The 26,814-nt window shown below is 36.4% G+C and overlaps 1 protein-coding gene across 1 annotated transcript in view; it reads left to right on the top strand.

The window, feature by feature from the left end:
• The first annotated feature begins 1,240 nt into the window (after nucleotides 1-1,240).
• The window catches only part of ADAM7 (ADAM metallopeptidase domain 7), a 64,043-nt gene continuing 38,469 nt past the window's right edge, over nucleotides 1,241-26,814 (top strand). The window contains exons 1-7 of the mRNA XM_042982640.1: nucleotides 1,241-1,292; nucleotides 2,287-2,390; nucleotides 6,870-6,946; nucleotides 21,667-21,745; nucleotides 23,294-23,370; nucleotides 24,330-24,522; nucleotides 26,404-26,457. Of these exons, the coding sequence (XP_042838574.1) occupies nucleotides 1,241-1,292; nucleotides 2,287-2,390; nucleotides 6,870-6,946; nucleotides 21,667-21,745; nucleotides 23,294-23,370; nucleotides 24,330-24,522; nucleotides 26,404-26,457 (636 nt within the window). The remainder of the gene's footprint in view (nucleotides 1,293-2,286; nucleotides 2,391-6,869; nucleotides 6,947-21,666; nucleotides 21,746-23,293; nucleotides 23,371-24,329; nucleotides 24,523-26,403; nucleotides 26,458-26,814) is intronic.

Here is a 26,814-nt window from a genome sequence, read left to right as displayed (position 1 = left end):
GATGGGGGAGGAGATAGAATCCCAAACACCAAAGGATTATATTGGCAAAGGGATAGCTCTTCTAACGTAAGAAGAAATCATAGGCATAGAGATAGGCTTATACAGGTTCTTTGCACATTTGTCTATTAATGTCTTATTTTTTGTATTGATTTGAAGGAGTTCCATATTATAAGGATATTTACCCTTACCCTTACCCTTACCTTGCATACATTCCTGGAGTTTTTGTCTTTTCATTTAAATTTATATGTGATTTATGGCATGAACATGTTTTCATAAATGAGTTTGGATACAGGTGGTCAAAAGGTGCAAACTTCCGGTTACAAGACAAATGTGTACTAGGGACAAAATGTAAAACATGAGAATATAGTGAACACTGTTATATGGTGTATTTGAAAATTGTTAAGAGAGCAGATGCTAAGAGCTCTCATCACAAAGAAAAAGCCATTTTTTTCTTTTGTGTCTGCATCTGTAGGGGATGATGGATGTTAATTACACTTACTGGGATATAACTTACAATAAGAGTAAATCAAGTCATTGCACCATGCACCTTAAACTTACACGGTGCTGTCTGTTAGTTATATCTTGATAAAACTGGTGGGGGGAGGGGAGATCAAGTTATCTCCCCTCATTTTCTCTTCTTGCCTCAGGACTCTGGGTTCTTTTATAAGGGTAGGAGTGGAGGCTGGGGGTGGAATATGAATTAATATCTTGTGTTTGGGGCACCATTAGAAAGGCCATTATGCCCCTGCCCCATGCGGCATAGGCTTTTCTTTAATAGCTAGGGGGAAAAGGTTTCAGTATTTCTAACTGGTTTTAACAAATCTTCCTTTACAATTCCTACACGTGGCATTCTTCCTATGCACCTTCATCAACCCAAGTTTATATAAACGCTCTTTAATGTTTTTTTTTTCTAAGACCCACATGATTTTTTTTCACTTTAGGATTTTTAGTACCTCTGGAATTGTATTTATATCAGGCACGAAGCAGGGATCTCTGCCCTGTCCACCCCCATGACAGCACCTCAGTAGTCCTTTTAATTAGTACATGATGTCAAGCCTCCGGGTTTTAGCCTCAGGCACCTCACAAATGATGCAACACAAGCAAGGAACACTTCCTTGTGCTGCATCAAAACTGCCTGTCCATCTGTTGGGCGCTTTGACCCCACTGAGGAAGCAAGGGCAGGGAGCTGTGTGCATCTTTTCTCAAGCACCTGTGCCCCCTTCCACCAGAATCCTTCAGAATGTTCCCCGGGACTTTGCTTTTCATGATCATACTCATTTCTCAGATTAAAGGTATGTCTTAATCTTTTTATTAGTGTTTTCTTACTAGGCTATGAGGTAATGTCTCTTTAGTCACAAAATTTAAACTGTAAATGATAAAAACAGGAATTCCCATGGATGATTTCACTGAGAACATAGCATAGGACTTGGGCCAGTTATGACAAATACTGAGATTCTATGAGACACCTTCTCGATCTTACATATTCTGATTTACACCGAGAAGGAGGAAGGAATGGACATTTCTGAATATCTGCAACATTGCACACGTCGAGCTGGCCATTGGCCACTTTGTACATTAGCACACGTAAAATTCTGAGTTACTGTCTCCACTTTATAGATAAAGGAATTGAGAATAATATATACAGATCAGAGAGAATGGATATAGTATTTATGGTCACACTGCTAATAAACTGGTAAAACTTATTTGATTCAGATAATAGCAGATTCTAAAATCCTATGGTCTTTCCTCCCTATTGCTCTTCAGGGAGGTTACCAGGGCTCACCTCACAGATGGCCACCGGTTGTGTAGAATATTATGTCCAGCACTGATTCAAGAGTACCTCAAACCTTTTTTAGCAAGAGAAAGACTTGTGTGTATCTAAGAGGGTCAAGATTTCAAATGCAAATGTTCCTGGGAGACAAAAATCGGTAATTTACACTAAAATCGGTAATTTACCATCTACAATCCATCCCAGGGCAGGCTGGGACAGGGGGCAGAATCCAGAGACAGGCGTGAGGAGACAGGCAACCGCAGAACAAGGTGGAGAGATGGAAAAAGCTAAAGGACCTCATAGTTTTTTGGTCTACTTTCCAATTTTGCTTATATTTTCCCAATTTGGAAATGACAGTCTCAATTTCCTCACCTGTGAATGGGGATCTACTTCCTCGTGATGCTGTACATGACTGCTAACTGGGGGCAAGTGAACTCTGTGAGAATATTCGTTCTCCAGTCACTGTGGGTGAATGTTAATGCCAGATGTATTTTCCCCCTTATGTTTCCTTTTAGAAAAGGTAATCCTTGGAGTGGAGGGCCAAGAACTGGTGTATCCGAAAAGGCTTCCTCTGATGCAGAAGAGAGATGTCTGGCACATCCATGATTATGACGTACAGGTACACGTTTGGATTGAATAAATAGAATTTATTGCATTCACAGGATATGTAGAAAGCCAGCTTGTGCTCCAATCCGAACTGAACAAGAGAGGAGTCTCGATGTTTCTGCGGACTCCCCCCGCCCCACCACCCAGGGTACAGCGTGTGCTTGGTGGGGGTGAGGGTTGTGGAGGCAGCAAGCTTTTGATGGATTAGGACATAAGACGGAGTAAAATTTGGATTTTAGGGGGTGCCATTTAAAACCTTCCACTAACAGAGGATTTCCACTAACAGCTTTCCGGACTGATTTAAGGCAACTTCGTTTGTTCTGAGCTGGTGCCCGTGGAATGTAATCTCTGAGCATTTTGCTTTCTCAGAGTTGTAATATGCAGGTTTGTTTGCTTTATAGCAGCTTTCTGCAGCAAAGTTGGACAACTTTCACGGGAACACATTTGGCCCGTTGCTTAGAATAGTGTTTATTCAGGTGTTAAAACATAAGCATTTAAGATTTTATTTAAAAAAAAAAAAACCTAAATGTTTATGCAGACAATATGTAATAAATCTAATAGGAAACAAACTTCAAAATTTTTCAACTCCCGCTACTATGAAAGGCATTCAATGACTGTCCTTAGATATTTATTACCAGGCAGTTGCATTGTGAGCCTTAGGTTTCTTACTTGGTCCATGGAGAATACTGACTGTCACTTTGCTCCAACATTTTTTGAGTGGGTAAACTTTTCCCAGGGCAGCTGCTTTTCTTCCCTCCAAGACTAAAAGAGCCAGCCCTCCATGCTCTCATTTGTTAGGTTTCTCAGTCATAAGCATGACACATTTCAGCATTCCAAAAGATCCCACCTAAATGTCTTTCCCATGGCTTGAGATCATGAAAATGCAACTCTCTACCTGCGGCCATCGGGAAATAATGTCTAGCCATTTTTTCTCTAGTTATCTCCTTACAAATAGTGTATTCTCTTGATCTCCAATTCCTTTATCACCTTCTTAAACGTTTTATTAATATAACATTGCAGGTCAACAATAAAAAAAAAAAAAAGCAAAACTTTTATTGGTTGAAGTTTGGTACTCACCCAAGAGGGCAAAGCCAATCTTGTGCCACCATTGTGCAAATCAGGACTTACGTTAAAAATCCCATTATGGGGGCACCTGAGTGGCTCAGTCAGTTAGGGGTCCAACTTTTGATTGCTGTTCAAGTCATTATCTCACTGTTCATAAGATCGAGCCCTAGATCTGTGTTGTCAGCACAGAGTCTGCTTGGGATTCTTTCTCTTTCTCTCCCTCTCTCTCTGCCTCTCCCCCTCGTGTGTCCTCTCTCTCTCTCTCTCTCTCTCTCTCTCTCTCTCTCAAAATAAAAGCTTTAAAAGTCCCATTATGAGTATGCAAGATGAGCCTGGCCTGGGGCAGGAATTATACAAGATGAGTTTGAAGCATCTTATGCTACCAGAAAGTGAGGAAATTCTCAAACAACCCAAACTTGCATCGATGGGAGTATGTCAAAAGAACATAGGAGCCAAAGGAAGGAGCTCCCAGTAGCGAAAGAAGGGACAATTTGAGGAACAAAATTAATAACATAGTTTTGGACCATAAAGAAAGATAAATTAATGCCCATGAACCCATATCCCCTCCATAAATTGAGGGGGGATAGACGAATCTATTCATTCATAAGAGTGAAAAAATTGACATAGGCACTACCCTTTCCAGGAGATGGACATAACTCCCCACCCTTTAAGCATGGACTGTGCATAGTGACTTCTCCATAGAGAAGAACATGGAAGGGAGAAACACTGTTACCTTGAAGTGGAGGAGGGCTGACAAATGTCACCTCAGTGAGCCGATCAAGGTTAACATCATCAGTAATAACTCATGTTGATAGTAGGTACTTTTAGTATGATGCGATGAAAATGGCACCTTTTTCCCTCAAATCTCCACAATCCCAATCCAGTAATAAGAAAAATTTCAGAAAAACCTAAATTGAGGGACAACCTATAAAATATTTGATTGTTACTCTTCAAAACCGTCAACGTTTTCAGAAAAATAAAGAATGTCCGAGAAACTGTCATAGAGGATCCTAAAGAAGCATGACTGAATGTAATGTGCTGTCCTGGATGGGATCCTAAGACAGGACTTTAAACAAAATTAAGGAAATCTGTATAAATGTATACATTAATTGATAATGGTAGTCTTGGTTCATAAGTTGTGATAGGTACATAATAGCCATGTAAGATATTAGCAATATGGAAATCTGAGTTGTGGGGTCCATGGGGATTCTCTGTATTATCTTTCCAACTTTTCTCTAAGTCTCAAATGATTCTAAAAACAAATTTGGGGCGCCTGGGTGTCTCAGTCGGCTAAGCGTCCGACCTCGGCTCAGGTCATGATCTCGCGGTCTGTGAGTTCGAGCCCCGCGTCGGGTTCTGTGCTGCCAGCTCAGAGCCCGGCGCCTGCTTTGGATTCTGTGTTTCCTCCTCCCTCTGCCCCTCCCATGTTCATGCTCTGTCTCTCTCTGTCTCCCAATAATAAATAAACGTTAAGAGGAAAAAAATAAAAAAAATTTAAATTAAATAAGATTAATAAAATTCTAAATTAAACATAAAATCACAAAATTCTGTTCATGTAGAAACAATAGTAATGACAAGAATAACGATAATGTCACATTTAACAATATTAACAATAGTGTCTGAATATTAGCTAATACACAATGTATACGGTTCCTCGTGTTTGTAAATGCAAATCCACCCTTTTTATTTGAATAAACACCCAGGTTCTTGCTGGCCCACTGTGAACTATGTGTTTATGATAAAGTCCTAGTTTTACGTTAAACTTGCAGTCAAAAATGCCCTAATGCACACCTCACATTCAACAAACGCAAAACTCCCCTCCTTTCCTCAAAGCTGCCCCTTTTCAGAAGATCCTCATTTCAATAGCATAGTTTAAACAAACTAGAAGCCTGAGGGAATTCTTCACTCCTCACTGGTGCCTCCCCCATCAAAGAATCACTGAGCTGATTCCAGCATGTAAATAAATATCCTTTGAAATTATCCACCCTCCCCCCCTTATCATTGCTGCCACTCCCCTGCCCAAGTGACCTATAATCCGGCAACAGTCTTTAAATGCTTTTCCTGCCTACGGTTGTGATTTTTGCTGATCCATTACCCATAATAAGTAAACCACCTAAAATACCATACCTACTTCTGCCTTTTTTTCTTCTCTTGGCTCTTAGGATAAGGTCCAAATCTTCTTAAGTGACTAACTAGTTGGTACCTGATTTGGCGCCTTCCTACCTTGGCATTTTTCGTATTTATTCAATTTACATTTGCTTTTCCCGCCATGTTGAACTCTTCTGGATTTCTCAAACATGTCAAGCTCTTTCTTACGTCAGAGCTTTTGCATGTGCTGTTCTCTGCCCCTGACTCCTCCTTCTACATCCCTCACACAGTCACTTCATTTCTCCTATTATGATGCTTAATAATACTCAGTTACATTTGATTGATTTTCTTCTTTGCCAACCTATAGCTTCCATAAGGGCAGTGACCTCTATCTTGTGCACCATTGTATTTTCCGTATGATCAGTATGCCTGAAATGACACCCATTGAATACATGGGTGAACAATAAACTAAAGAAATGTGCTAGACGTATGATCAGTAACTGTAAATCCTGAAATTATAAATAGTTCTTATGAATTATAAAGAAAGAAAATACCACAAAAGAATATAGTTAAAGGATATAAATTAGGAAATCATATACGAGTATACAAATAACAACATAAACTAAATGAACAGAAGAAAAATATCACTCCCAATGGTCATCGAAGAAAACAATTTGTCACAATAAGTTATCAATTCATTACTGTTAACATCTAAGGCAAAAAACCAAGAACCACTGTAAATTTCTGGTGAAATTCTAATTTTGTGCTTCCTTTCTTCAGGTTATTTTGCAGTATTTCTCTAAAAGCTTTGCATTTTTTCCACCTTGCCGATAAAGAAATTATGTCTAACTACAGTGAATACCTCAAATCAAATTTCTGATATGGATATAGATTAAATAAGTTCACATTGTGCTTTTCAGCCATAAAATACATGCTATGAAAAACACTTATTGGGATAGGAAAATGGTCATGGTCATAATTTATTTTTATGTGAGACAGTAGACTATAAAACACTATACCCAAAATTGTTAAAAATACATAAACAAAAGCTCTATGAGCAGAGACTATAAATATTTTCCTTTCATTTCATTTTATTTTATAACTAGAAAAAATGCCCATCAAAAAATTTAACGAAAACATAACTTACAAGCAAAATCTTCTGTATATTGGTTCTCGTTCACTCAGCCTAATCCGTATTGATCATTTTGTCTGGCCCTTACTGCTGGGTTGCCAGATAGATTGATAAAGTCTAATTTATCCCAGGATCCACCCCACTCCCCACCCCAACACACACCAAATGAGCACACGTTTAAGCCATGCGATGGATATTGTTTTGCAGGAAACTTATGAAGAAGAATTGTTGTATGAACTAAGGCTAACTAGAAAAACCTTAATACTTCACCTTTTAAAATCAAGGTAAGTTCTATTATAATTCACCACCTTATAGATGTATTAGTCTGTAGTATGTCAGCTTTTGTAAAAACTGCCAGCGAAGTGAATTTGTCAAGTCACTGTTACCTGTATATATTCTGAATTCCTAGTCTTCTAATATATGCCCCTTGCATTTCGACATCTTAACAACAATTACAGACACTGCCCTTCAGTTCCCGAGTTACTCTTTATTTGGAAACTTGGAGTCCTTTGTGAATCAGTGGAACAAAGGAAATTTGAAAAACATGGCTTTTTAGAGTGGACTGCTAAGTTCTTTAAAATAGATATCAAACCAAGTTCTGTGGGAGAATAAACCAGAACTGGGAAGAATTTACTTCATCAGGTTATCTTGTGTTAGCTAAATAATTCTAATGGCCTTCATTTCTTCCTTAGCTTTCCTTACAACTTCTGTGTTGTTACTATTAAATTTCCATCGTTTTTCTTTGGGCCATTCCTATACACAATAGCTCTGCCTCCCAGACCCAAACATTAAAATCATGAAGAATTATTAAATGCTAAGTGGAAGGATAACTCTACTGAAGGATTGGAGGGCACCTGGGTGGCTCAGGTGATTGAGCATCAGACTCTTAATTTTGGCTCAGGTCATGATCCCAGGATTGTGGGATCAAGTCTCATGTCTGGCTCTCTGCTGAGTGTGGAGCCTGCTAGAGATTCATTCTCATATGTGGATCTTGAGAAACTTAACAGAAGACTATGGGGGAGAGGAAGGGGGAAAAAAAGTTACAGAGAGGGAGGAAGGCAAACCATAAGAGACTCTCAAGGACTGAGAACAAACTAAGGGTTGATGGGGGTGGGGGAGACGGGCGAGTGGGTGATCGGCATGGAGGAGGGCACTTGTTGGGATGAGCACTGGGTGTTTTATGGAAACCAATGTGACAATAAGTTATATTCAAGTTTTTTAAAAATAAAAACAACAACAACAAAGAGATTCTGTTTTTCTCTCCCTCTGCCACTCTCCCAATTGCATGTGCACACGCGCTCTCTCTCTCTCTCTCTCTCTCTCTCTCTCTCTCAGAAAAAAAAAAGAATGGAGACTCTAGCCTATTAGCTAAAAAGAACAGCAACAAAAAATATAAAACAAAGAAACAAACAAAAAACCTTTCTTCCACTCCAGAGTTGCCCACTGGACAGATGCACAGAAATAGAATTAATCTAAGAACATAATTCTATTGATAATTTATTCAGACTCTGCATACATTCTCAGGATGGAAGAAGGCTAGCATTTATTGAGCAATTTCTATATGCCTTCTCTCAGAGTGCTCTCTTAATTCGCACAATATCCATACAAGCAAATATATGATTTTACTTTTATTTTACTGAGGAAAAATCATAGGTTCACTGAAGCAAAAACCTGTCAGGGTCACAGTGCAGATGATGGTGCTGATTCTCTAACTCAGATCTACCTGTTTTCGAAATTACTCCATGCTGCCTATGCCTCAAGTAGCCAAATCTCATTATACATTAGCTATTGTGTAATTCTGTTAATCAGCCTGGAGTGGCATATTATAGACTTGTGGACGTATAAAGTAGTTTAATCTAATATTGATGCCTCTGATGGACAACATTACTTTAGTCCCCTCCAAGAAGTAAGTGAATTTAGTGCATACCATGGAGGCTTTCAAATCTGTGAATACTACTTATTCAGATGTTTTCATATCTTATGGTAACAAACAGAAACTTGATCTTATTAATTTAGACTTTTGTCTTGGGTTTTGTTTTTTGTAGCCACTTTTTCCCATATTTCCCCTGTGAGTTTCATCTGACTTGGTTTTAACCATACCGAATACTTATTTTATAAGCTGAGATTGAGAAATAGAGGTAAATCTTCATAGACCAACCATGTCAGATCAGATTTTTGTTCATCCAGTGGAAACACTGATTGGGTCAACTTAGTTTTCACTATAGTAAATCCAATAATAGCTGAAAAGTTACATGTGTATGTATATATGAGGCAAAAGAAACATTAATTTAGAATATGTTATATAATCAAGCACTTTACCAAAAGTTATACCTATGTGTTTTGAAAATAACCACAAATATGATTGTATTTTATTTACCTGTTGTATGTCTTTCATTTTTAACCAACAGTTTGTTATGAAAAAAATTCACACAGAGAGAAAAGTTGAAGTTATTTTATTTTATTTTATTTTATTTTTAGTTGAAATAATTTTAGAGTGAACATTTATATACCCATGAATACACATATACCCATAATCCCAAGAAGATATACATATGCACATATACCCATTAACATTTTAATATGCTTGTTTTATATCCTATTTTCCTGTCTATCCATTCCCCTACCCATCCATCCATCCATCCATCCATCCATCCATCCATCATCTTATTTTTATACATTTTAGACATTAACATAACTTCCCACTACATACTTCAACAAGCAGCAGATCATTAGAATTTAAGATTTGTTTACAGTTTTCTTCTTCTCATTTAAAATTTTTATACAAAGAAATGCACATATCTTAAGTGTATATTCATTGAATTTTGGCAAATGCGCATACCTGTGTTACCCAAATTTTTACAAAAATGAACCATAGAAGAAGTGTCACTCAGAAAATTTACTTCTATTTTTTCCTAACCGATTCTCCTCAAAACCTGCTCATAGAGGTTCATCGACTGCAAATTATTTTTGTCCATTCTGGAAGTTCTTATAAATAGGTTTACACTGCATGTACTCTTTTGCATACGGCTTCTTTAATTCAGCATTGCATTAACGAGACTCGTTCATGTAGTTCCAAGTATCAGAAGTTTGAGTCTTTTACTTTCTGAGTACTATTCCATTGTATAAATATACTACAGTTTATTTATTTAGTCTCCCATGGTTGGACAGCCTAAGCTGTTCCCAGAATTTGGCCATCACAAGTAAAGCTTAAATGGGCATTCTTGTATAGCCTTTATATGATACATGCTTTCATTTCTCCTTGGTCAAAGCCAAGGAGTGAAATTTCTGGGTCATAGAGTGTTATTTAAAAAAAAAAAATTGGGGCTGCCTGGGTGGCTCAGTCAGTTAAGCATCCGACTTCAGTTCAGGTTATGATCTTGACGTTTGTGAGTTCAAGCCCCACATCAGTCTCTCTGCTGTCGGCACAGAGTCTGGAGCCTGCCTCGGATTCTGTGTCTCCCTCTCTTTCCGCCCCTCCCCTGCTTGCACTGTCTCTCTCTGTCTCTCTTCTCTCTCTCTCTCTCTCTTTCTCAAAAATAAACATAAAATTTTTTTAAAAAGAATAAAAATAAATAAATCAATGAATAAATAAATAAATAAATAAAAGGCTTCCAATCAGTTTCCAAAGTGTTTGCACAATTTTGTATATTACAACATATGAGAATTCTAGTTGCTCCCTGTCGTCTTCATCATTATAATTTTTTTTTAATTTATTTGTCTTGAGAGAGAGAGAGAGGAAGGCGAGGGACAGAGAGAGTAAGAGTGGCAGAGAATCCCAAGCAGGCCCTGCACTGAGAGCACAGAGCCAGATGCAGGGCTCAATCTCACGAAATGTGAGATCATGACCTGAGCAGAAATCAAAAGTTGGAGGCTTATCTGACTGAGCCACCCAGGGGCTCCCCTTTATAATTTTAGTTACACTAGTGAGTTTGTGGTAATATTTCATTTTCAATAAACTTGCAGCCCCTGTTGAAAACCTTTTTTATTATCTTTTTATATCTTGAAGATCAGCTCTTTGTCAAATATATCTGTTAATGGCGTTTTCCATTCTGTGATTTTTTTATTCATTTTCTTAATTGTGTCTCCTAAAAAGTAAAAATTTATCGTTTGAAAACAATTTTAATTTATCACATGTTTCATTTATGGTAATTGCTTTATGTGAACCGTCTTCTAACGTCTTCATTGTTTTGGTTTTTAGATTTGATCTGCTATCGTGAATGTGTGCGTGTGTGGGCAATTTGTGGGAAGGTCAAGGTTCTTATCTTTCCATATGCTTAGCTAGTTATTCCAGCCCACTTTGTTACATTGCCTTTCTTTGCATTGGATTGCTTTCATACCTTAAACAAGATCCAATGATTATTTCTGGGATCTCTCTAGTCTATCCTGTTCATTTACTTTTCAATCCTGAATCCGTGACCACATTGTCTTGTTTACTGCAGCTTTATAGTAAATCAAAAGCCAGTTTGGGTAACCTCTCCAACTTTGTTCTACTCTTTCAGAAATTAAAAATTCTAGATCCTTTCCATTTTTCTAAAATTTAGAATCTATTTGGTAATTTTATTTTATTTATTTTTAATTTTTTTAATCTTTCTTTATTTTTGAGACCAAGAGAGACAGAGCATGAGCAGGGGAGGGGCAGAGAGAGAGGGAGACACAGAATCCAAAGCAAACCATAAGTTCATGCCCGGAGCCGAAGTCGGACGCTTAACCGACTGAGCCACCCAGGCGCCCCATTTGTTAATTTTATTTTTTAAAAGCCCTGGAATTTTGTTTGGAGTTTTATTGAATGTGCATATCAATTTGGAGAGAATTGATATCAATAACATTAAAACTCTTCATGTCGTATCTCTATATTTACTTAGGTCTTTAATTGCTATCAACAGTGTTTTGTAGTTTATAGTGTAGAGCTCTCACATGTCTTTTGTTAAATTTATTTCTACATGTGTAATGTTTGTGGCATTCTTGTAAGCAGAACTGCTTCTCATTATTTTATTTTTCTATTAGGGTTTCATCTATGAATCTATTGATTGTTTTGTAGGTTGCTTAAGGATTTTCAACAGCAAATATTGACAGTTTACTACTTTCTTCCTAGTCATTATTCCTTCTATTTCTATATCTTATTCCAATGATTAAAAACTCCAGTACAATTTGAGTAGAAGTAATGAGAGTTGGCAACCATTTGTTATTTTTCATTTTAAGGGGAAAGCATTCAATATTAAAGGATTAATATGATATTGCTAGGAGAATTGTCATTGGTTTACCTTACTAGATTAAGATAGTTGCCTGAGAAATTTGCTGCAAGTGTTTTGTCTTCAACTATTGAAATGTCCATATGGCAATTTCACTAATTGATTTGTGAATACTAAACCATCTCTTTGCACTCTTGGGAAAAAACTCTTTGCTGTATTCAGTTTACTACTATTTTGTTAAGGGTTTTAAAACCATGTTAATGATTAATATTATTCTGTATTTTTCATTTTTTGTGATGTCATAGCCAGATATTTATATTAGGATTATGGTGATCTCATAACATGAATTAGAAAGTATTCTCTTTTCCTATATTTATAAAGGACATTTTTGGAATGTTTGTTAGAATTCCTAAATGAAACTTTCTGTGCCTTGAGGATTTTTTTGTGTATATGTGGGAATGAGATTTTATGATTACAAATTCAATCTTATTAATAAAGGCTTATTCAGATTTCCCTTCATATTGAGTCAGTTTTAGATTGTAATTTACAAGGAAAATGTATATTTCATCTAAGTTGTCAAATTTTTGGCATAAGGTGTTTCATAATATTCTTACTATTCTTTTTTTCCCTCATTCTATTCTTTCGTTCTACTCATTCTATTCTATTCTTTTAATGTCTGTAATATCTTTAGAGATAATCTCTTTATAATATCTAATATTGGTTATTTGAGTTCTCTTTTTTCCTTGACTAATATAAAGGAGTTTATCAATTTGATGTTTTCAAATAACTAAAATTTTATTTTACTAATGTTACTGTTTATTTCACTGATTTAATTATCTTTATTATTTTATTTGTCCCACTTATTTAATGGTTACTTTTCTCTTTTTATAGAAACATTTCATGTGTTCTGTCATAAGTATTTAAAGTATTTAAAGCTATGACATTTCTTCTAAACATAAATTTAGACGCATCTCAAAAATCTTGATATGTTGTATTTTTATTATCATTTATTCCAAAATATTTTCTAATTTCTTTTGAGATTTCTTCTTTGGCTCATGTATTACTTAAGAGTGGCTATTTAACTCCAGCATTTGGAGTTAAAAAAATTTTTTTAATGTTTATTTATTTTTGAGAGAAAGAGAGACAGAGCATGAGCTGGGAAGGGGCAGAGAGAGAAGGAGACACAGAATCTGAAGCAGGCTCCAGGCTCTGAGCTGTCAGCACAGAGCCTGATATGGGGCTCGAACTCACAGACCATGAGATCATGACCTGAGCCAAAGTCAGACACTTAACTACTGAGCCATCCAGACACCCCCCAATATTTGGTGTTTTTTAAAAAATGTATCGTTGTGTCAAATTTTTCTATTTTAATTCTATTTTTGATGAAGAATATAGTTTGTATAACATCATATTTTTTAAAAATGTATTACAATTTTTTATAGCCAAGCATGTTTCTAACTCATTAAACATACATGTGCACTTGAAAAGAATACGTATTTTACAGTGTTGGGTGAAATATTCTATGAACAGCAATTAGAAAAAGTGGTGGATTATTTAGAATTATTTTTATTTAATTTATGTGTCTATTTTCTCTGTCCATTGCTGAGAGAGGAGTGTCAAAATATTTAACTATGGTTTTTGAAATTGTTTTTCTTCTTTCCATTTTTTTCTCTTTTCCATTCCTTTAATATTTGTTTCATGTATTATGAAGCTTAACTATTAGGTTCAGACATATTTATAATTTTTTTATGGTGAATTTTTTATGTTTTGGCTTTCTCCCACTCTAACCTCTTTTTTTTTTTTCCTTCCCCTCCCCCATGGGTTTCTGTTAAGTTTCTCAGGATCCACATAAGAGTGAAACTATATGGTATCTGTCTTTCTCTGTATGGCTTATTTCATTTAGCATCACACTCTCCAGTTCCATCCACGTTGCTACAAAGGGCCATATTTCGTTCTTTCTCATTGCCATGTAGTACTCCATTGTGTATATAAACCACAATTTCTTTATCCGTTCATCAGTGGATGAACATTTCGGTTCTTTCCATAATTTGGCTATTGTTGAGAGTGCTGCTATAAACATTGGGGTACAAGTGCCCCTATGCATCAGTACTCCTGTATCCCTTGGGTCAATTCCTAGCAGTGGTATTGCTGGGTCATAGGGTAGGTCTATTTTTAATTTTCTGAGGAACCTCCACCCTGTTTTCCAGAGTGGCTGCACCGGTTTGCATTCCCACCAACAGTGCAAGAGGGTTCCCGTTTCTCCACATCCTTGTGCTTTTAGCCATTTTGATAGGCGTGATGTGATATCTCATTATGTTTTGATTTGTATTTCCCTGATGATGAGTGATATTGAGCATCTTTTCATGTGCCTGTTGGACATCTGGATGTCTTCTTTGGAGAAATGTCTATTCGTGTCTTCTGCCCATTTTTTAAATTGGATTATTCATTTTGTTGATGTTGAGTTATTTAAGTTCTTTATACATTTTGGATACTAATCCTATATTAGCTATGTCATTTGCAAATATCTTCTTCCATTCAGTAAGTTGTCTTTTAGGTTTGTTGATTGTTTCCTTTGTTGTACAGAAGCTTTTAATTTTGATGTAGTCCCAATAGTTTATTTTTTGCTTTTGTTTCTCTTGCCCCTGGAGACTTACCTAGAAAAATGTTGCTATGGCCAATTTCAGAGAAGTTACTGCCTGTGTTCTCTTCTAAGATTTCTATGGTTTCAGGACTCACATTTATATCTTTAATCCATTTTGAGCTTATTTTTTGGGGATGGTGTAAGAAAGTGGTCCAGTTTCATTCTTTTGTTTGTAGCTGTCCAGTTTTGCAGCACCATTAAAACTGTTTTTAACATTTTATTCATTTTTGAGAGATAGAGAGTGACAGAGTACAAATACCAGTGGGGCAGAGACGGGGAGACACAGAATCCAAAGCAGGCTCCAAACTTTGAGCTGTCAGCACAGAGCCCGAAGGGGGGCTTGAACTCACAAACTGTGAGATCATAACCTGAGCCGAAGTTAGATGCTTAACTCTCTGGGTCACCCAGGCAACCCTATAGCACCATTTATTGAAGAGACTTTTCCCCATTGCACATTGTTGCCTCCTTTGTTGATTAATTCACCATATAATTGTGGGTTTATTTCTGGGCTTTAGTCTGTTCCATTGATCTATGTGTATTTTTTTATGCCACTATCATACTGTTTTGATTACTACAGCTTTATAGTATAACTTAAAGTCTGGATTTATGACACCTCCAGCTATGTTGGCAAATTGATTCTTTTATCATTATGACATTATACAATATCTGTCTTGTCAGGAAGTGTATTTTACCTGATATCAACATAATATCCTAGCCTTCATATATTTACTCTTTGTGTAATGTATTATTTTTCATCCATTTCCTTCAACATATCTGTCTTTCTATTTAAAATGTGTCTCTTGTAATTTGGCAAGTAGTTGGGTGCTGTTTTTTAGCAAATTCTGACAATCTGATTTCTAATTATAATGTTTGATCCATTAACATTTAATGTTTTGAATGATATGTTGTATTTAATATTTGATTTCTGTCTGAGTTTTTTATTGTTGTTGTTTGTTTCTCTGGTCTTCTTTTTTGGATCTTTGGATTATTTGATTTTTTTATTACCTTCCTTACTGGCTTTTTATTTATCTATTGGGTTTTTAGAAATATCTCTCTGCTTTAGGTTTAAGCTTTTATTTCAGATATTACAATATTTATTTAAAATTAATATTGTATCATTTAATATAAAATGTAAAAACTTCACAATCATATAAGTCTATTTAGACCACGATTTTTTATGTTAGTTTGGATATGTATACATCTGTAAACATTATGAATTCCATGATGCATGGCTATAATTTTGGCTTAAAGTGGTCATGTGTACCTGAAAGAAATTCAATGAAAAAATAATTTTATTTCCTGGATTATTTATCATTTCCTATCTTTTTATTCTTAGAAATTCAATTTTCCATCTTCTGCCAATCCCTTGAGCCTGAATGACTTCTTTTACTGATTTTTGTAGTACAGGGTCTGCTGGCAGAATTTTACCTTTGAATTATCAGACAAAATTTCAAAGCATCCATCATAAAAATACTTCAGTGAACAGGGACACCTGGGTGGCTCAGTCAGTTAAGCATCCAACTCTTGATTTTAGCTCGGGTCATGATCTCACAGTTTGTAAGACTGAGCTCCATGTCTGGCACTGCTCTGACACTGTGGAGGTTGCTTGGGATTCTCTCTCTCTCCCTCTCGCTCTGCCCCTCCCCTGCTTGCTCTTTCTCTCTCTCTTAAAAATAAATAAACTACAGGAGTGCTGATGCATAATGGCACTCGTACCCTGCTGTTTACGGCAGCACTTTCAACAATAGCCAGACTATGGAAAGAGCCTAAATGTCCATCAACTGATGAATGGATAAAGAAGCTGTGGTTTATATATACAATGGAATCCTCCTTGGCAATGAGAAAGAATGAAATCTGGCCATTTGTAGCAACATGGATGGAACTTGAGGGTATTATGCTAAGTGAAATAAATCAGGCAGAGAAAGATACCGTATGTTTTCACTCGTATGTGGATCCTGAGAAACTTAACAGAAGACCATGGGGGAGGGGAAGGAGAGAAAAAAAATTACAGTGAGGGAGGGATGCAAACCATAAGAGACTCTTAAGGACTGAGAACAAACTAAGGGTTGATAGGGGGTGGAAGAGAGGGGAAAGTGGGTGATGGGCATGGAGGAGGGCACCTGTTGGGATGAGCACTGGGTGTTGTATGGAAACCAATTTGACAATAAACTATATTTAATATAAAAAAGGAAATAGACATTAAAAAATAATGCTTCAGTGAACAATTATAAACATGCTTGAAACAAATGAAACAAAATAGAATGTCTCAGGGGATGAATAGAAAACCTCAGAAAAAAATAGAAGATATAAATAGGAATCTAAAGGAAATTTAGAACTGAAAAGTAAAATACATGGAAAAAATAAAACTTTTAATGCATGGGCTCAATATCAGAATGGAGAGGGCAGGGATGCTTAGGTGGCTCAGTTGTTAAGCATCTGACTCTTGATTTCAGCCCAGGCACATGATTGTGAGATTGAGCCCTGCATTGGGCTCTGTGCTCAGCATGGAGGCTGTTTGGGATTCTCTCTCTCCCTCTCTGTCTGCCCTTCCCCTACTTGTGCACATGCTCTCTCACTCTCTTTTTCAAAGTAAACATTAAAAACAAAAAAGAACAGAGACGGCAGGAGAAAATAATCAGTGAATATGGAATAATAGAAATTACACAATCTAACAAAGAAAATTTTCTGAAAAAAAAAAAAGCCGCTCTCAGGAATATGTGGTAATAAAACAAAAGATGAAAAACTGAGGTCATCAGAGACCCCAAAGGAGAGGAGAAAGAGTATGGAGCTGAAAAAATATCAAATGAATATCTTGATACTGAAAATACCCACATTTGGCAAAGGAGACACTAAAAACCTACAGGTTCAAGAAGCTGAACAACTTCAAAACAGGATAAACTCAGACAATCTCCAATATATAAATCTCAAACAATTCCAAGACATACCGTGGTTGGTTTTCTATATACATACATACACATGTATGAAATGTATTATCTAGAGTAACCACTAAAAAACCTATACAGGGAGGTACACTGAAAAACGCTATAGATAAATCAAAATGGAATTTGGAAGTATATTTAAGCAATCCATAAGATGGCAGGAAAAGGAAACTAAAACATGAGAAAAGAAGAAACAAGAACAAAAGATAAAATAGCAGACTTAAGTCTTAATATATTAATAATTACTTCAAATTGTATAAATACTGAAAATGGCAGAGTGGATGAAAAATATCACTAAACTTTACGGTGTTTATACAATGTCTCCCAGAAAACACAGAGAATACTTCCCTTCTCATTTTATGAAGCCAACATTACTTTGATACCTAAACCAGACAAAGACAGTATAAACAAAATTAAATAGAATTCAACAATGCACAACAAGAGTAATACACCATAACCAAATGGGATCTTTTCCAGGAATACAATACTGGCCCAATATTCTAAAATTAATCAACATAATTTACCATATTAACAATGGAAAGAAGAAAAAAAATCACATGAAATCATTAATTGACACAAAAAAAGCTTTTGCTAAATACAACAATCATTTATGATTAAACATTTCAGAAAATTAGCAATATAACAGTATGTCCTTGACTTGATAGCGAGTATTTACAAAACCCTACAGCCATAGGATTATTATTGGTGAAAGACTGAATGTTTTCCTCCTAAAATCTGGAACCAGGCAAATACGTACACTCTCACTACTGCTAGTCAACATATTCCCAGGACATCTAGTCAGTTCAACTCAGAAACAAAAGGAAATAAAAGGCATATAGATTGGAAAGGTAGAAGGAAAAAAAAGTCCTTACTTGCAGATGACATACAGTGGTTGGCATAGAAAATTCTACAAAATCTAACAGGCTAACCAAGCATCAAACAAAAAATATCTTCTGGGTGTAATAAGTGCATTCAGCAAAGTCACAGAATATTGCATCATAAAAATATCAATTGTATTTAAACACTCGCAATGAACATGAGGAAACTGAAGTTTAAACTGTAACACCATTTGCAACTGTTCAAAAAGAAATAAAACTGTTACAAATCAGAGAACTAAATACAAAGCTTGTTCACTGAAAACTACAAGATTCTGATGAAAATCATCAAAAGGATGTAAATAGGTGGGGTCTTATTTTGTATTACTATATTGGAAGACCGCATGGGAAAGATGTTAATTTCTCCAGTGGATATATAGGGTTATCACAATTCCCACTGAAATTACTGTAAGACTTTTTATAAATATAGACAAGATTATTCCAAAACTTATAGGGGAAGACAAAGGAACTGGAGTAGCTAAAAGAAATCTGAAAAAAGAAAAAAAAAACAAACAGGAGTAATCACTTTGAGAGCTATTATAGAGAGAGTCAGACTGTCAGGACAATAGACACAGAGATCAATGGAATCAAATAGAAATCTCAGAAATAGTTCCACCCTAGTAAAGCCAACTCTTTTTTGACAAAGTTTGTAAAGCAAATCAATGGAGGAAGTAGAATCTTTTCAGCAAAAGGTGCTGAAACTATCCAGCAAAAAAATACAAAAAAAAAAAAAAAGAAACTCAACCTAAATCTCAATGCTTTTACCAAATTTATGTCAAAATTAACTCAAAATAGATCATGGGTGTCAGTGTAGAATGCAAAACTATAATACATTTAGATAAAACAGCTAATATCTTAGGATCTTGGGCTAAGGCAAAGAATTCTTCCACTTGACATCAGTTCATTTGACATGACTAATAAAAGACAAAGTTGATAAATTGGACTTCATTGAAATTGAAAGTGCTTAACTCTACCAAAGTCTCATTATGAGGATGAAAAGACAAGTGCAAATTGGGAGGAGACATTGGCAAACCGACAGAGGACTAGCGCCTGGAAAAATAAAGAGTTCTCAGAACTCAACAATAATAACGCAAGCAATTCAATCAGAAAATAGGCGAAAGGTAGGAAGAGACATCTCACCAAAGACAATATACGGATGACAAATAAGCACTTGAGAGATGTGTGGCATCATCAATCATTCAAGAAATGCAAATGAAACTATAATGAAATATCATTTCATTCAATTAGAATGGCTAAACCTAAAACAATAATTACGTCGCCAGAAAGCTGGCAAAGGATATAAGGAATACTGGATCATTAATACATTGCTGATGAGAATATTAAATAATATAACACTCTGGAAAACAATTTGGCAATTTAAAAAAAGAACAAACATGCAACCTCCCTCAGGGGAAGCAATTGTACTCCTGGGATCAGTGAGAGAGATGAGAGGTCATTTTCTGGTGGAATAGTTCTGTATCTTGATTGCAGTGGTGCAAATTACACCTATGATAAAATGCCACGTGAACACAAACATGCATTAGACTAGTGTGTATTTCTGGGTTTGTTGGAAACAACCACAAAGTGGCTCAGTTGGTTGAACATCGGGCTCTTATAGTGGCTCTTATAGTATAGTTATTGTACTATAATTATGTGAGATGTAACTGCTGGGGAAATTGAGGGAGGTGTGCACAGACATCAGATTCTGCTACGCTATCTCTGTAACTACCTATGAGTCTATAATTATTTCAAAATAAAATTTAAAAAAATGAGATACTAGTACTTTGTATTCATACATCGGAAAAATGTGGGATCCTCTGTTTTCTAAGAAAATAAAATTTTTGAATATAGTTTTGGGGAAAGAAAAGCGATGCCCACGATGATTCACCCCATTAAAATGTGCATTCTGGTTGCACGCTGAACATATAATCCTACCTTTTGGGAGTTACTGAGAATGAGGCAGGTTGTGTCCACGAAGCATGGACATAAAGGGAAATCTACTGACTCTGCTGGAGTAGGGCACATTGTGACTGTTCTGCCAGCTCTTTGAGGAAGGGTGAGTAACATCGCCCAGGTGGATATGTTTAATTTAAGTTCAATATTTTCTTTATTGTGTTTTGTAACTATCTGTTTTCAAATTCATGAGATAACAAAGTAAGATTGTTGGGTAAACAGCTATGTCGAGAGGATGATGTCAACTTTAATAACGAACGTGTTTATGTCTCTACAAACTACACAAATGTTTGTTTTGCACGTTCATATAAGATAGTGCACGTATTACCTCTCCAAAGTGATTTTGAGCTCGTTCTATTCAAACCCAAGTGATGGTTCTGATACCAGGGCTTTCTCTACTCCGTCACCATTTCCTCTCTAATAGAGCCAATATTCCACTTTTCTTCTTGGGGCCTCGTAAATCTTAAAATAGAATGGCTATTATCCACATAGGGTAATTCAGATAGAACTAAGTAAATTACAGAATGGTGTAAGAAGAATCCAATGATTCCCTATGTACTTCTGTCGCATTCACTACTGAGAGAGTTGAGATATACGACCTTAGTTCTTGGTCTGAGGATACCCATGGGATTTGTTACAGGGCATGTGGGAAAATAGAGTCATTCTACTGATTGCTCAGAATGCCATCCCTTAACTTGTGCAGAGAAAAAAAAAAACTATAAAGAATTACACGAAGGGGAACCTGAGTGGCTCAGTTGGTTGAACATCTGGCTCTTAATTTGGCTCAGGTCACGATCTCAGGGTTCGTGGGTTCGGGCCTCACATCAGGCTCTGTCCTGACAGCAGGGAGCCTGCTTGGGATTCTCTTTCTCCCTCTCTCTCTGCCCCTCCCCCCCTTTGTCTCAAAATAAACAAATTAACCTAAAACAAGAAGAGTTACATGAAGATATTAGCAGAGGTTGTCTCTCTGTAGCGAGTTTCATTGATACTTTTCTGTGTTTTCTAAATTTATATTATGATTAATACATACTGCTTTTATCTAAATATATAGTTGTTGGGTTAATATATGTTAAGATATATGCATTTTATGTATATTTGATATACACATCAAATATATTTTGGATCAAATATATATATATGACTTTACTTCGATAGTATTTTCTCTAGTTTTTTTCTCAACTTGCTCCCAGAATCTCTTTCAGTCTCTTCTAGTGTTTACCAAATCATGAAATCTGGGCAGAAAGCCTTTTCGTGTGAGTGGGGTTGATTTTGCTTATGTGTTTTTAGCATGAAAGGAACATGCTGAGATTTGGAAATAGCCTCAAGGCTTCTCTTCCCCATAATTGGTTTTATCTGCTATCTTTGTAAACTGACTAAATCTCACTACCTCTCTGCCCTCTTTTCCAGGGAGTTCCTAGCCTCAAATTACAGTGAAACCTACTACTCTGTAAAAGGAGAGGCCGTCACCAGCTACCCTTCCACCACGGTATCTTATGGAACTTTCCTATGTCTTCTGAAATTTTCTCATGGGATTTTGAAACGCAATCCAGCTGTACAGGCAGCTTCTGAAAATGTTATGTCAGAGGCAAATCTTACATTGAATACTGTCACGAATCATTCTAGAATAGAAAACATGACAATTCAAACTCTAAAGGAGGCCGACTACTGTCTCACAAGCAGATTGATGACTGTTAATGTATTTTTTCTTAACTAAACTGACTTCTGTGTACCCCAAATGGTGTTAAGTCTGGAGAAAGGGTAAAGCAGAAACCAAAGAAGTAGAAGGCACCCTGATGAGATTGTCATCGGGCTAAAGGGATAAAAACTAAAGACATGAAACTATTTTAAAACCTCCATCTAATTGACCCTTATGTGAGTCCTATTCCCCGGCCTAGGCCTTCTGCTGCACCAACATTGTGGTCTCTCCTTCATTCTCCAAATGAATTTTTGTTCATTTATCATCAATAATATTCCAGTGGATACAGGTTCTATTTTTACGGCCTTCCTTCCCTTTCCATGCCCTCTGTAGCCTTCTAACTGAAGATGACATTATTCCTTTTCACCAAAAGTATACTTTCTAAAAACTTATTTCCTGGTTAAGGCATGTGTCAATCATGGAATGTAAACCTTCAGGCAATCTTTGTAAAATAGAAATGGAAGAAAACTGGGCAACATGCTTTTATGCAGGGGGTGGCTGTTGGCCTAAGAGGGTCTGCGATCACACAGGGAGTGTCACTCATGGACAAAATGGACAAAATGGAAAAGGTGATTACCTGATGGAACCATTACAGGCAGAGCACCACGTAGGGAGTGACAGGGATACCAACTTGACTGAAGCAAGGCCGCAGGAGGGAAGGGCTTGAGGGGACCTGGCTGGAGAGCGAAACCTAATTTTAGCAATCATCAACAACATTGGCATGGGGCGCTTGGGTGACTCGGTCCGTTAGGTGTCCAACTCTTGATTTTGACTCAGGTCATAATCTCACGATTTCGTGAGTTTGAGCCCTGCATGGGTTCTGTGCTGATGGTGCAGAGCCTGCTTGAGATTCTCCCTCTTTCTCTACCCCTCCCCCATTCGCACCGTCTCTGTCTCTCTCAAAATAAATAAATAAACTTAAAAAAAAATTTTTTTTTAAATTGGACTGATTTCATAGGCAACTGGGGAAAAATTATAATAACAACACGAGAAGGGTAGTTTGGTAGACATTTTAGGGTGGATGAAAGGAGAAATACTTAAATGGAAAAGGGTCACATTTCTGAGACTGGATTCATCAACTAATATACTCCTAAATCTGTGAGGAAAGAATCCACATCCTGCTTCATACAAAGTAACGATGCAATTAGAATAAAAGGATTCTGAAGGAGTTCAAAATTTTCCAAATGACAGAGTGCAATGAACGAATACATGAAGGAGCATGGGTGTGATTTGTGAGAATGCAATGCTGATATATTGTGAACGTAAAATACGTGTATAGTGATATCTATGCAATATGAGCATATGTATTTATATCAATAGTCTCTTCATCTATTTTAGGATCACTGTTTTTACCAAGGATCCATCATACATGAATTTGATTCTTCTGCCAGTATCAGCACATGTAATGGTCTGAGGTATTGCACAGTTCTCTATTTTGTTTATAAGTTTGCTTAAGGCATTTTCAGAGACATTTGCTTTTCATCTTTCAAACAGCCTTATAAATAGAAAAAATCATGGGAAAAAGCTACTGCATATTTTCAGCATGAGTAGCCCTTCTAGCCCATCACTGATGTCCATTTCTGACAAAAAGATGTCTAATGCACAGCCCTAAGCAAGACAAATTTTTTGTCAAGGGATTCAGAGACTGCTGGGAATAATCTACCCTGTCCTCTCATGTCAGAGACACTGAAATCAGAGACTAGCCTCTGGACATTCAATGTGCTGGTGATAGAACTCTATGGAAAAACCAGGTCTCCTGACTTCTAGTCCTGTGAATTCCCACCACAACACAACACTTCACAGCTTTTTGCTCTTCAGGAGTTTAGAGTCTTTAGAAATCAAAAAAGCCAGAAGTATAGTCTGTATCAGTTCCTTATAGATCTTGGGCTTAAGGATAAAAGAGGAAATGTGGGGTAGCAGGATAGGAGAACAAGACATTTCCGCCTTCATTTATGAGTACTTTACTTAAGTAGATCCCCATATATTCAAGAATAAAGACTCTTTTAATGACAAAATTGCCATGTAATAGTATTTGTGCTTTCATATAGTTACTCTACAATTAAAGCATGATGGACATAAAAATTCACAAAATATTTGTGAGAACTCTGAGATTTCAAAGTAGAGATTGGGCTGGTAAGCTTCTGAAAATCTAGAGGAGTTGATTCTTACGCACGTTATTGATTCAAAGGCCACATATCACCTCACCTTTTTATCACTCAGAATATGTGTGCAGCCAGATGCTCATGAGGACTTGGTCTTACAGTTTCCTTTCTTAGCTAGGCAAAGTCAATAAAATGGAACAGAGAAATATGGTGAGAAATAAAGTAGTAAAATGGTATAGATTGAATATACATCATATTTCCATTTTCTGTAGGGGATTCTTCAGGATATATAACCAAAGGTACCTCATCGAACCAGTGAAATATTCAGATGAGGGACAACATTTTGTGTTCAGATATAATCCAAAGGCACAGTTCGCTGCCAATTATTCTTGTACGGAACTCAATTTTACCAGGACAACTGATCCGAAGGATGCTATTAAAATGGTGGAAGACCTCAAAACAGAAGTAAGTGCCTTTTTGAAAAAATCATCTTAATGTCAGGATAAGCACCTCTTATTTCCTTTCTGATCTCAAAAGAGAGAAATGAGCACAACTAGTGAAATATACATGCCACCTGAGTCTGACTCTTCGTTGTTTGAAATCTAAAATGTCAAACTTTTTATCAACATAGAAAATGTTCGTTACTTACAGCAAATCTCAGTTTGTCCCATCAGTTTTAAGGAACGGGAATTTTTGCAACCCTACATGTGATTTATACCATCAGGGCTACAAGTGGTTGGAAAGAATGAAATTTGCAATGTCTTAAAACCTCTAAGAGCTATTGTTTCCCCTTGTCGTCGCTGCCATCAATTTGTTGGGAGAGGGGGGATTTGCTGATGATAAGTCAAGGTCTGCCCCTTTCATCAGGCCAAATATTCTAATTATTAATTATTAAGGACAATTAAGAGTAATCGCAAGTTCAATTTCTGGCAGATGATTGCACCATGAGAGTCCTATGTGTTTTAAGCTTTCTTGTATGACTAGTTCATATCACCTCAAATCCTCACGAGGTGTTAGCCTTTAAAGATCCATGAGTGCCCATCTGCTTCACGTATCCATGGTCCAGATTGTGTCTGAAACCTAGTAGGTGCCTAACTGATGTTTTTGATGGATTCAATCAATTAATAAATGATCACTAAAAAAAAGTCCCTCCCAAAATGACTTAGTTAGATCTTTGAACAATACGCCTCTGGTTTATTACTCGGAGAATATGCATGTACCTCAATAGATGACATTGAAAGCTGAAGACAGAATTTTCTGGTATTGTTGATTTATAAAAAATAAGGATCTGTTATTAGCAACCTTTATACATTTCTTTGGAATTGAGACTACCACAAAGTAGGAGACTGAGAGACAGGAGAGGAGTAGAAGGAATACAGTCAGTCCTATTAGCCAGTCCCACGATTTGCTCTCCACTCTTGATGAGTTGAGTCCTTTTTATATGAGCTATTTATATGAGCTATTTAGCTATTATAAAGCTATTTGCTTTATAAATGAAAAAAAAAAGTTAAAAACTGTATTCATGATTCTTTATTTATAACTCTTCTATTTATTTATTTAGAGTATAGCTGACAATGTTACATCAGGCTCAGGTGTACAACCTAGTGATTGAACATCTCCATACATCATGCTACATTCACCACAGGTGTTGCTACCCTCTGTCACCATGCAACGATACCGCAATGCCATTGACTATATTCCCTATGCTGTGCCTTGTATTCCATGACTTATTCATTCCATAACTGGAAGCCTGTGTCTCCCACGCCCCTTCACCTATTTTGCCTCCTACACCCTCCTTCCCTATGACAACCATCCGTTTGTTCTCTGTATTTATAGGTCTGATTCTGGTTTAACTTGTTTGTTTATTCGTTTATTTTGAATTTTAGATTCCACACCTAAGTGAAATGTTATTGTCTTCCTCAGTCTGACTTATTTCACTTAGTATAATACCTTCTGGATTGATTCATACCGTTGTAAATGGCAAGATCGTATCCTTTCTTATGGCTGCATAATATCAGTGTGTGCGTGTGTGTGTTTGTGTGTGTGTGTCACATCTTCTTTACCCTTTCATCTACCAATAGCCACTTAGGATGCTTCCATATCTTGGCCATTGTAAATAATGCTGCAATAAATACAACTTATTTTACCTGAAAGACGATCTGATGTAAAGGGCCACATGTTTTAATAATATATGGGGCTTTCTTTAGATAAATTCCTGGAATTATTAGTTATACTCCTCTTCCTCACCTTCCTGTATCAATAATACTAACATTTCTTACCATGAAAATTTTAACGTGAAATGAGAAACATTGACCATACTCTATTAAATTTTTCATAAATTTCCAGAACACCCATAAAGAAAAGTATGTGGAACTGTTCATTGTTGCTGATGATAACGTGGTAAGTTTTCAAATGAATATTTGCTCCTCATTCATACTTATAAAACCATAGTGATCCTAAAAAAGAGAAAAAAATATTTTAATCGGAATTCCATTTTGGGCTCAATGTTGTTTTTAGCTTCCCCAAACAGATTTATATAAGAGATGATAAGGTCCTTTGGCAGTATAGAAGACTAAGCCAAAATAGAATTCTCCTCCTTTTTCTGAGCATATGGAAATGATGAACAACATACACAAAATTGAAAAAATGTGCACAATCTATAGTTGAGCTCAGAAGAAAACACAGAAAATCTCCAAGTCCTAAAAATGAGAAGAGAATCTCTTGTCAGAGCAGTAAGTAAAATTCACAGGCTTGGTG

The sequence above is a fragment of the Panthera tigris genome, chromosome B1, assembly GCF_018350195.1.
Source record: "Panthera tigris isolate Pti1 chromosome B1, P.tigris_Pti1_mat1.1, whole genome shotgun sequence".
NCBI lineage: Eukaryota > Metazoa > Chordata > Mammalia > Carnivora > Felidae > Panthera > Panthera tigris.
The sequence above is the reverse complement of the archived record's forward strand: the minus strand, read 5'-3'. Positions and strand labels throughout refer to the sequence as shown.